Source organism: Pholis gunnellus (assembly GCF_910591455.1).
Source record: "Pholis gunnellus genome assembly, chromosome: 11".
Taxonomy (NCBI): Eukaryota; Metazoa; Chordata; class Actinopteri; order Perciformes; family Pholidae; genus Pholis; species Pholis gunnellus.
Window position 1 is genome coordinate 9,020,473 of NC_136538.1, and position 12,353 is coordinate 9,032,825.

The following is a 12,353-nucleotide window of genomic DNA, read 5'->3' on the forward strand; positions in this document are numbered from 1 at the left end:
CAAGCCATCATGGGTAAAACAAGCTTTCAAGTCCCCCCTCAGTTCTTGATCCCTGCTCAGCAGTCACATTCATGATTACACATTAAACAGCCTGACAGTGGTTGCTTATGCTAGTTAGACACCCTCTTATAATCTTTATAGTTTAGGATGAATTTGTCTCACCTGCACCTACCTTTTTATTTTACAGTGATCTTAATCCAAACACCAAACAATACTCAGTGTTCCATTGTTCTTACCACTTATCAGTTTCTTTGTTTAATTGCTCAGCTTGATCTTGACAGAAAACTCACATATTAAGTGTAACTCATTAATGTCAGAAATGCTGTATCTTCATATCTGAACACAGTTGTCTTTCACTTACAGTTTTGGGAATCAATGACAGAATTATTAAGTACAAGCATTTGGTACATGGTGATTTCTGGAGCTGGGGCACATCCCCTAATTCAGACCTGATACAGACTCACCTAAATGTAAAAACAAAGCAGATCATAGAGGAACCCACATCCTTCAACACCCACTACAATATACAAATTGGGCAAAATACAACAAACTTTACAGAGCATGAATGACAATAACACCCTGGTTGTCAATGTTTTATTTCCCTATTCATTCTATTTAATACAAAGCAAAGGCTGTAATGTGACATCACTTAACACATGTATTCATTTACAGCATAGAATGCATTGTTTAATTATCAGTTGTCAAAGTAATTACCCAGGACATGATTATTTAACAAAAGTGAATAATGTTGCATTCAGGTCATTCCATGGTTTTACATGTTACAGTTTGTTCAAATATATATACATATATATATATACACATATTTTTATGTTTGTTCAAATATACATACATACATATATATATATATATATACATTCACATATTTATATATATATATATATATACACACATATATACATACATACACATATATATGTATATACATATATATATGCTATTTGACACCAAAAAGAATTAGGTTTGGTAAAATATTTTGGCAGAACTTTAAGAATTTCATATTTTTTGGCCCTGGAAATGTTGTCATGTTTTCCCCATAAAAACATCATAGGAGCCATATTTTGGGTTCAATATCTTCAGACAAACAACTCCTAGAGCCATGAACTTTGGTAGGTGCACAGACAAAACTATGTACACCAGATCCAAGCGATTGAAAGGCATATGCAGATGTTGTATTTTTCATCACTGGCCCTTGAAAATGGAAAAAGTGCCCCAGGTAGTCCCCCTTAGTGTATACATATCGACGTTTCCATACTTCTTGTGAGAAATACAGTCTTTAATTGATGTTACACCAAATTTTAGGGGCTCTAACATAAACAGAATCTAAAATATGGCAAGTATGACAACCCAAGGTTGCAATTTGTTGCCTTTTTGAGATGCCACAATTGCAATGTGGACTCATTCCTAAGACCATGAATCTCTTCTGAAAATGTGGGCATTTTGTGTGTAAAGTTACAAGTTAAACTGTTAATGTCTCATTAAAAACATGGCCTCTTAATTCTATATCCAACGACATAATTTTAATTACACGACTCCAACCCTGTTCCTGGAGAACAACAGCCTTAATCAATCATTACGCTAAAGTAATAATCAGATGTACCAGCGAGGTCCCAGTTTCCTTCTTATTGTTAGTGCTTTTCATGGGTAGTCAACTGTGCATAATAAGCCTTTGCGATGGGATAACAGCAGCCCCGACACCAAATTGAGTCAGGGGCATTAAATGTGGAGGGCAATTGGCCTCTCCCCCACTTCCTAACCCCCTACTTCCTGCGCCCTTGCTCGGACCACACCCATCTTCGGACTCGGCCTTCATTTTGATCTCAATGACACACCTGTTAAGTTTCGTGACTGCATATTGCACAGTTGCCACCCTATCATGGTCGCAAAATCTGTCCACAGACAGAAATGTTAACACCAGTAAAGTACTGAAAACCTCTTTTGTTGAAGTTCCTGCTACAGTAGGCGTCTACTGGACCACATTTTGTCATGATGACTCACACACTGACTCACAAGCTGAAAACAATACCAGCTTCACTGTTGTGGCTGGTAATGAAGACAACATGGAGGGAACTTGTAACTTTACAAAATGCCCACATATAGACGCCCTTTGCACATAAATCTTCATGGTCCTAGGAATGAGTCCACATCGCCATTCTTGCCATATCTCCAATTGGATGATGTTAGAGCCTTTGAAATGTAGCAAAACATCAATAAAATACTGTATTACTAGTCGGATGTATGGAAATGTCCATTTATATATACTTTAAGGAACTGCCTGGGGTCCCAAAACTACCCTCTTTTTCCATTTTTAAGGGTCAGTAATAAAATAATATGAGATCTGCTTGCGAGTGGATTTGGTTTTGTTTGTGCCACTACCAAATGTCATGGCTTTAGGAGTTAAATATCTGAAGACGTTGAACCCTAAAAATGTCTATAAAAGATATGCAATTCTCAATATTCAGTGAAAATATTTTTTGTCTCAAATTGCATTTACATGAACAAAATCTAAAATGTATACAAACCCACTTATCTGATTTGACACGGAACAACCCAATCCAATTATTAACTGCCCACCAGTACTATAATTATGATACATTTTGTCACATCAGATCACGAAAACGGTTAAAGATACACTCCCCTTAGCAATAAAAACCTTGCAAATAAAGGTATTATGGAATATAATGCTGAATTAATAGTCATGCATGTGACGACTGATGCTTTTGCCTGTTGTTTAAGTATTCCCTTGTAATAATCAGAAAGTCCGACTGTCGCGCCGCATATCTTTAAGCATTGTAAGTGTTTGAGAGCACTCTTCCAAGTCCTTCTTTAGTTGACTTGCTTCGGGTCGTTCTTCTGGCTTTTCAGACAGCATCGACTTAAGGATTTTGATCTGCAACAAAAAGAACAGCTATTGTGATCTCCGTGATATCAATGAATGCTGCCAGTGTCTTTGAGGCGCAACTGTATTTCCCTCTAATTGACTTTACCTAGGTAACCTAACAAAGTACATATTTTTCCCAACCAGTCATCCTTCCTGCTTGACATTTAACGTTCTTGTCCTGTTTTGGCTTCTTATCCCTTGAAGCTTCACAGATGAACTGTTGTAACAGTGCAAACCCTCATACCTCAGCCCCACTACTGTCCTGCTGGAGAGCATCACAAACGTCTGCCACCCTGTAGAAAACACAGTTTCATGTATCGGGTGAAAGAAAGAATGCTGGTGTACCTCCAGGGGGAAATTGTGTGGAAATTTTTCAGGAAATTTCTGGATTCTGACATCATCCAAAATCTGGTGAGAAAAGAAAGGAAGAACATTTAATAGGTGTGATACAGATTGATAAGCTGTCGGCTTTTTTTCTTGAATTGATTTTGGACTATTTTAAACAACTCACCGCTTTCCTTTCCGGGCCGGTAAAGAGGTTCCAAAGGAGTTCAAAATATATCAACCCCAAAGCAAATATGTCCACTTTTCGATCATAAGTGTTCCTGCTCCTCTGTCATAAAACAAGAGCACAATATTAACAAAAGGCCCTTAAGCTCTACAGGTCTCCCTTTAACAACCAATGTTTAATAAAACAGAAGAATCCAAAGTTACTGTCAGTGTAGAACATCTCACTTGCTCTGGAGCCATGTAACACGGGGTTCCTTTGAACGCCGTTCTCTCCAGGAGGTTCTCAGCGTCGTCATTGTTTTCCTCAGTGACCAGACCAAAGTCTCCGATCTTCACTTCCCCGTCTTGCCCAAACAAGATGTTGGCAGGCTGACCGTGGGGAGAAAAAATGAACAAAACATGTAGCTTCATGACTGATGTGATGTTATGAATGATGATTTTAATCCACTTGGCCTCACCTTCAGGTCTCTGTGGATGAGCATCTTGGAGTGAATGTACTCGACTGCACTCACTATTTGCTGAGCAATAGTGAGACTTTGTTCTCTTCTCTTGGAGTCTCGCAGAGATTTCTTCACATTCTGAGTATTCTTCTCGTCTATCCACACTCTAAGTGTGCTGGTGTTACACAACTCCATCTGAATATGCAGGTACTTAACAGACGACCTAGAAAAGTAGGAACAGAAAAAAAACTGAGGCATGATAGTCTTTCATGTTTAGTAAAATAAGTAGAGAGCAGTAAGGATTTTAAGAAGTGGATGGGACTTACTGTAAACTGCTGGAACTGTCATCTGCACTGTCCCATTGGTATCCTGAATCCTCCAACCAACATGTGTAGTATCGAACAATATTGCAGTGATGGAGGTCTGATAATGCCATCACCTCTCGTAGAGCTTTTTTGATCCTAAGGACAACAAGACTCAGTTAATGAAACTTTTTGCACATAAAAAAAAGTAAACAAAAGTAAACATCTTTCATACTTGACTTACTCTTTGCAACGGACAATTTTTATAGCATAATACTTCTTCAGCAGTATTTGTTTTGCCTTGAAAACACGACCAAAAGTTCCTTTGCCGAGACACACTATGGAGTCAAATTCAGATGTAAACCTGTTAAGATTAACACAGGCATTGTTGAGGCAAACTGAACTATACATACAGTATATGAAGTTTGATGAATATAAAAACGTCTTCATTATATTTTAATTCACAAATGAAAAGCCACAGCAGAGCTAAAAATAATGCCAGTATTGTACTTCAATGTTTTCATTTTCCACACCTTGAGATCTGGTTTGTTGTCTTCTTACGTGGACTACTTCCTGGATTCTTGCGTTTGAAATTGGGCATTTCATCCTGAATGAATAAAATAAAGTCATGATATAGAGATCAAAATGTTAAACAACAACCAACAAGATTAACGAACAGGATTAATATCTTCATACTTTACCTCTTTGCTGTTTCTGTGGGCATTTTGGAAATTTGCTGCGATTCTAGACAAAAGATATTGCAGTCAGCAATAACCTCCAGTGAAATATTATGTACTGTAGCTTTAAAGCGGGTCTCAAAAGAGGCCGTACCTTATTTTGGGCTTCACATCAGGACTTTTAATCTTTGTAATGGGAACCAGAAAAATATAGCCAATTAGATTTAAGCATGCCTGCATTCAAAATCTATTATATGAGGTCTGAAATAAGTCTTTCTTTACAATAAGCAATGTTGTGCTGGGAACTAAACTAACTTGGCTGCAAGTACTGTCACACTCCGGTTCGTACTATACTATACTTACTTGTTTGCTCTCACCAAATACATTACGTTACCCTAAAAAGCATCCTGGTAATGTATTACGTTACTTTTTGTCACTGGAGTAACAGGTCACGTAAGAAAAGCTGACTTAACCTAAAATGTTAAATTAAAGTAACTAATCTTCTGCAATAGACTGAGCATCACAAACTGATGAACCACGACAATATTTAGAGGATTACACAGGAAATTACAGACCTGCTCCATGGGAGGATTTGATGAATTGGTGAAAACAGCCGAGTCACTTGCAGCCATTGGCACCCTTTTAGATTTTGCACTGTGGGACTCCCTTGGAGATCAAAATCAGACGCTTTAGTAAAACATGCTCAACATCAAACTTTACCGTCTGTCTTACTGCTCAGTCAGTGCCTTACGGTGTGATTGGTGGCGTGGACAGACCATCATTGGACACAGCTGATGAAAGAGACATCTAAAAGCACAAAGGAAGTGTTCATTACTGTCACATATGACCATGTTTTGTAGTGATTGATGCTCTCTGACATTGTGGTGTAACATTACTGGAATAATCATTGGAATATCACTAATGTGGTAATTTAATTAAAGGGGAACCATTGTCATGTTTTATGATGTTAAACCTCAGATGTTCAGAAGAACCTCGCCTGGTAATCTGCTGTTATTAATATTTTTTGGATGGCCAGCTCAGGTTCAGTCTACACAGCCTCTGTGGAGGAGTGACATGTATCATTTTTGAAAACGTAATATAAAAAAGTAGTTCATGTAAATACTAATTGTTTATGTGGTGGAAACTGCACGATAAAATAATGGAAATACATCTTGCAGCACCCTTGGCTCATCTTTAAGGTACTTTGGGAATCACTGGGGACGCGACAACACAGCTACATACAGTGTCCCTTTACCTCACTCATCTACTCCACACATTTGGAATCAAAAACACAGCGAACGCATCTTAAATGTCATTATGATCGATCGCTGCATAGTCAATTTGTTTGCATGCACAGCCATGGTAAAAGGCTTCTGCAAAATGACAAGTTCATCTTGTTCTAACTTCTGAATACATGGTTTAAATATTATGGTGGAGAATTTGAAACTTGCTGTGAAGCTTGAAGTGTGTTTTTCCAGATTTCAACAATAACACTGACAACTTTTATTTGACATAACAAGACTGGGCATGCATGTTTTATAGTAAGGAAAGTAAGCTGCAGCGGCTATGGTTTAGGGGAGCAGAATGACAGATGGCTACATAAAAAAGCATCAGGAAACATCTGCAATGAGCCTGCTCTACAGTCTACTAGGTGACATATCGAAAACCAAAAATTATCATTTTAACACAACAGAAAAATATGAAATACCTTGCTGTCAAAGTCTGGCTGCTCTTGAAGAGCAGACCAAGCCAGCCGAGCTGCATTCTGTTTGGCTTCCTTAACGTTCTTGCCCTCACCCGAAGGGTAGTCCTTGTTGTCGATCACTAGTTTGTAGAAGAACCTGTGTTGGTAGGGAGGAAATATTTAGATCCTCTCTCGCATCTAACAAGAGTTTTCATACAGTGTCGGCGGTGTCTCTTCATACTCACTGAGGGCTATGATCTGGACCGCATATTCGCTCTACGATGTAGTTATGGGAGCGCTTTGTTTTGTGACAGTAGTGGTTGACGACTGCTATGAAATTTGTCTCCGTAAAACCTTTGTCTTTGTTGATCACATCCAAGCTCTTCATCTTATCACTGTAACACCAAGATAAGTCAGACACTAAAACTTTTCATAACCCAAACGGAAGCAATGCCGCTCCATTGTTTGTGCTCACCAGATGTCCGACGCATTTTGATTCAATTCTTCTTTTTGTTGGCTTGATGTGTCGCTGCTCTTCTCCTCTCCAGTCTTGAAAAAACAAAGAAAAGTAGGATTTGATATTGTTTCACTGACAGGAGTGTGACTTGTGTAACATATGAAAAATCTGTTCGAACTTTCATGACAACATTACAGTCAATGACAATCAGGTTGAATCCTTTTCTTCCCTCTGCACTTCTCTAGGACTTCCTTTAAGTCTAAATAAACTAGTGTGTTTCATTACTTACCTCTGTAGTTTTACTGCCACATATCTCGAGATATACAAGCTTGGCTGCTTCCTCCTTAGCTTCCTTCTTTGTTCTCCCAGTGGCAGCTGGATACTCCTTCTCACCAACCACAAAGCGACAGCATCTAATGTCATAAAACCTTTATTTAATGCATTTATAAATCAGGAAAAATAGCTACAAATGATGATGTATTTAAGAGGCTTACGGAGTAGTACTATTTAGTCCCAGTCTGGTTGTCTCCACAGTCCTTATAATCATCCTGTTCTTGTGACCATATTCATTGAGCCAACATGTATAGTTGGCTTGAGTGAAAGCTGTCTGATGAGTTGATGCAATAGAAGCTTCTGTTGCATTTTCTGTCTGTCAAGATAAAAACAAATATACATCGAAGAGACGAGTGTCATGAATCAGTTTTCCATACTTCGGAATACTAAAATTCACACATGCAGTGAGTTAATAAATAGGTCTAATAATCTTACGGAGTCTATTGTTTCCCCCGACAGGACACTCAGGACGTTTGCAGCTGCATTCAGTTTGGCCTCCTTCTTGTTCTTCCCCTCACCTTCAGGATACGCCTTACCATCCACCACTGCTCTCACGGTAAATCTGAGAATAAATGATGAAACTTTGTTAAATAGGAAAGATGATACAAGAATGTGGTGAGAGGTTGCATCACAAAGACTTGAATCTGCAGGTGAGGTTGATAACTGTAATGGAAACTAGTGCAAACAGTAAAAAAACATTATTTTATTTTAACATGACAACAATACTGTGACATGTGCATTACCATTATATATAACACTAAAACTGGTTAAAATGTTAAAATATTTCACTACTGGTGTCAATGTGATACCTGAGTTGGGTATCTATTTCAAAACAACTAGCGCTATTTATCAATATCTAACTCAATGCCTCAGACACGGTTCAGTCAATACTTAAAGGTGAGATGTGAAAGATTTGGCCAGAATGTTTAAAACATTGAAAAAAATTAAAACGAGCAGTAGAAATGCGCATTCAGCCAGTACAAAAAATATTTTTTTTATTTTTATATCTGATTATATGGAGCCAGTAGTAGAGGTGAAATGACCCCCCTATATGTTTGCAGCATGTGACCAGATCTCACATATTGCACCTTTAAAGAATATTGAGGTTCAACACCCCATCTATTTTGTTGTTATTTTGAAGTGTTACACTCATACCATTCATATGGGAATACTTCTGCCACTGTGGTGGTGCCAGTGCCTCACGCGAGCGGGTTTAAGAATAATTGGGTTATCCAAACTCAAATTTCGAGGTGCACTGTTAACTTAATTTTGCATCAATGGCGTGTGGTTCAAATGTAGTAACGGAGGGCAACGTGTAGGATACACATACCTGAGGACACTGGCCTAAAGCAACACATAGAATACACTCATTTCCTTTTTTTCTAAAAACAAACAAACAAGGTAAATACTAGCCTATCCTCCCATTGAATAAGAACATGTTCTATTTAAGTCCCACATCTCTTCAAATCCTACTATATTCAATGATTTTAATGTCGTCAATCGCACCAGAGAATGTGTTCAACTCACGTTTTAATGTGATCCAGGCCAACAGACCGCACGTCCTCATATTTCAGGTCTAAGCGCTGTCTCTGTGTGTACTCGTTTAGTTTAGCTACGGCCATTATTAATAACTCAACCGTCACAACGTCCCCTCACAACACAGCAAAGAATAAACCTCACAATACTAACAAACGATATCTCTTCTTTGTTTTCATCTCAACTCTATTTCCACGTACCATCGGGCTGCGTTAATGCAGCCTCACCCTCAGTAAGTTTCGTTTTCTCCGTAAACGTCACACAACATGGCACCTTCACGTGGCGTCTGAAATACCGAAGCTGGTTCAGATGACATGAAGTCAGCAGTGAAGGATGTGGATAAGTTGTAACTGTGAAAAGTATACATAATACGGGGAAAGTGTTAGCGTTAGTATAGTGAATGTGCTGAGTATCTGTGCGCAAGTAGCCGTTACGTTAGATAGGTGTTGATGTTAAGTACTCGGTTATTAATCATTTGACGGGTATTTATATACTCTTACTAACGTTTAACTAACGTCTGCTTGGTTTTTATGTATACCTACCTGTTCTTCACCTTGAAAATAAAGCTTTTTTTGGGTTAAAATTCAGCAACTACAGTTCCCAAGAAGCGTTAGTAGCGCGCCAACCTCTAAGACTCATGGGAACTGTAGTTGTTAATTCTTTTTTTTTTTTTTTTTAATGGCTGAAGAGGCTTTTTGTCCAGCGTATAGTTCATCCATTTATCTTCAGAGTATTATACAAAACAGTTTTTTCATGTTTCAGTGCTTCAGAGATACAAATGAGAGAAACTCGTAATTTTAGGAAACAGTTATCTAAATGTCTTCAATGGAACCTTTCAAACAAGCAAAAAAGGCATCCATAGTGCATTTGCTGGTATGCTTATATACTGTGGTGAGAAAATGTAAAGGAATTTAAATACTGGGTGACACCAGAGGATATTAAAATAATAATTGTTTTAAGCCCCATATAAACTCACAACTAAGGATCACATACACGTAAAGGCAACATGGCAGATATAATAGATTACAACATTAGAAAGTATAACATCTTATATTTTGTTAAGTAAATTAAACCCAAAGTGATTTATTTAGCTTAACAAACAATAGATAAGAGAAGAAAGTATAATTCTTTAAATGTTTAATGAAAACACAGGTATGCAATCGCTCTTGAAACGTCTAAAAAAAATCTTAGTGCATCTTTTGAAAAATATATACATGAAAGATATCCTAAATTTCCTGCAGCATACCTAAATGTAAAGAAAAAGTCAGGGCCACCAATTACAAACAGTATAAACAGTGATGACCTTCCAGAGATGGACACATGATTCAAATTGGGCCGATAAACAAATATTCCTCCACGTATGTTCACCTCATTGCCAACACTGCTTATCAAAGCCACGTGTGATCAGCCCACTGAATGAAACTGCTTTTTCACCGGGAACAACTGAGCATATTCATTTTTATCACGTTCACTCGTGGTCTGCTGCTGTATCCCCAGGACAGTTGGAGCACAAGTCATCTTCATCTGTCAATGAAATAAAAATGAAATGTATCAGCAAAGTCAATAAAAACAACAATAAAACCAACAGGCATGTTGTCATCACTCTTACCGTTATAGGTGGTTCCACACCATATGCAGTAAAAATGGATTCCTCTCAGATAGGATGTCAAAATTTGCAGTTTGTCAAAGGACTGTAACAGAGAGGGACATATCAAATACATTCAGTTTACTCTGGATGTATCACAGCGCATGTCAGTATAACATTAGCAGCATGTCTTATACTTCACACTCATAATCGTGCGTCACACCAAAACTATGACATATTTCCATACATTTATTTGACAACAAAGTTGATTTGGGATCATAAATTAGCATTACACATTAAATCACTGTATGATCAAGGTAAACTAAACACTAACGGTTAATTCCACGATCTCCTCTTCCTCCTCCTTTTTCTCCTTCTCCTCCTCTTCCTCTTCCTCCTCTTCCTCCTCCTCCTCCTCCTTAAGATCATCTTCCTCATCAACAGTCTCCTCTTTAGGCCAGTACCAGTCTTCCCTGGGGACAGTGATGCCCTGAAAAGACAATTCAGCCAAAGGATTCACACACAGGTGCTGATTCTGTACTGAGGTAGTGTGAATTGTCAAAATATAGAATTTTGGCATGGTCATTTTTTCAGGCACATTTGTTTGTATTCTCAGTACAGAGAGGCTGAACTGTGACGATGAGCCTTTGTCAGGGACATACCTTCTGACTGTCAAGCTGCTCACAGGCTCGCTGACTCCTTCTGAGATCTCCTTCAATCTTTCGCTCCTCTCTCTCCGTCCTTACTCGAGACCTGGAATTAAAAAGAATGATATTACACTCACAGCCTATGTTCGTATTATAGGAGGAGAACAATGTTTAGAAGCATAATGTATCTTATATAGACAGCTGTAAACTTCACCTAAAATCTTCCAGAGACTTTGTCTCGTTCTGTTGTTTGGCCCGTGCTTTCTGACGATAATGTTGAAGTTCCTCCTCTGCTTTTCTTTTCTTCAACGCTTCCATTCCAATGCCACCTCTGTCTGATTTAGCATACAAACACTGTAAGCCACCAGTTGGATTGCACATGTTGTTACCAAATACCAAAATAATGCCAAATAAATGACCACACTGTAAATTTAAAAATGAATTGCTTACCAGTTTTGATATTTAGAGGAATTGGATCCACCCTCCCTGCTCCTGAAGAGATAACAGAGATGAACATGAATACATGCAACAAATGCAAAACAGAATAAAAATAAGATAATAATACAAAAAGAAACTCACCCGCCTTCCCGAGACCTTGACCAGCTTTGTAACCCATTTTTTGCAGAAGTGCAAATCCCTTGTTCTCATTGCAAATGGGGTTTTCTATCGCTGCCTCTCGACTTTCCGTCTCCTGCTCCTTATAAGTCTTCTGACGGTTCTTGATGTTCGTCTCCTTTTGCTGCGTCTCCTTCTTTATCGCTTCTTTTAGCCGCCTCACCATGCTGACACCTGGCTTCACGTCTTGTCTGACAGACAGAGGGACAAATAGAAAGGTACTGGGATAAGAACACGTTATAGCTATTATAGGAGCACGACTTTAAACACACACTTCCAAATTTCCACAACTGACACTCCTTTAATTTGATAAGACTGACACCACAGGGTAATAAACTACATCATGTAATGTAACGTAACAATCTCGACAACCTCAGGTTGGTATTACACAAAGGACACAGAACGCTTACATTTTAGTAAGAAATGCATCAGACATATAGTCCTCTTCCTCATCAGACATTATGACCGCGAAAAGAACACTACAGCGTATAATAAATAATCCGGTGGACTGCTTTAGTATTTTGCTTCGCTGATGTTTGGTTCGTCAAAGATACATTCCGTGTAGCTACAAGGTACCAAGTATACAGTTCTGGCGCTTTTGACAAATACATCAAAATATTTATTTTCAATAAACATAGACAACTGAGGGAATAACATACACATAATGT

The 12,353-nt window shown here is 38.3% G+C and overlaps 2 protein-coding genes across 3 annotated transcripts; both read right to left on the reverse strand.

Moving 5' to 3' along the window:
- Positions 1 to 587: 587 nt before the first annotated feature.
- Positions 588 to 9,051, reverse strand: eif2ak2 (eukaryotic translation initiation factor 2-alpha kinase 2). The gene is made up of 19 exons (XM_079169533.1): positions 8,830 to 9,051; positions 7,738 to 7,864; positions 7,464 to 7,618; positions 7,259 to 7,382; positions 6,988 to 7,061; positions 6,758 to 6,907; positions 6,537 to 6,669; positions 5,580 to 5,635; positions 5,404 to 5,494; positions 4,983 to 5,014; positions 4,853 to 4,895; positions 4,685 to 4,758; positions 4,396 to 4,515; positions 4,176 to 4,310; positions 3,868 to 4,072; positions 3,635 to 3,778; positions 3,411 to 3,512; positions 3,245 to 3,307; positions 588 to 2,908 (listed from the first exon to the last, which is right to left on the reverse strand). Exons 1-19 carry the CDS (start codon positions 8,922 to 8,924, stop codon positions 2,771 to 2,773), a joined length of 2,061 nt encoding a protein of 686 aa, XP_079025659.1. The 5' UTR covers positions 8,925 to 9,051; the 3' UTR covers positions 588 to 2,770.
- Positions 9,052 to 9,713: 662 nt separating this feature from the next.
- On the reverse strand, positions 9,714 to 12,227 carry gpatch11 (G patch domain containing 11). 2 transcript variants are annotated; one of them, XM_079168534.1, is made up of 8 exons: positions 12,096 to 12,227; positions 11,650 to 11,871; positions 11,521 to 11,562; positions 11,285 to 11,405; positions 11,086 to 11,176; positions 10,758 to 10,913; positions 10,448 to 10,529; positions 9,714 to 10,362 (listed from the first exon to the last, which is right to left on the reverse strand). In XM_079168534.1, the coding sequence occupies exons 1-8, from the start codon at positions 12,136 to 12,138 to the stop codon at positions 10,307 to 10,309; spliced, it is 813 nt and encodes a 270-aa protein (XP_079024660.1). In that variant the 5' UTR covers positions 12,139 to 12,227; the 3' UTR covers positions 9,714 to 10,306. The 2 variants fall into 2 exon arrangements, with proteins under 2 accessions (XP_079024660.1, XP_079024659.1); XM_079168533.1 differs by having other exon boundaries at positions 11,650 to 11,876; positions 12,096 to 12,223.
- Between the last annotated feature and the right edge of the window lie 126 nt (positions 12,228 to 12,353).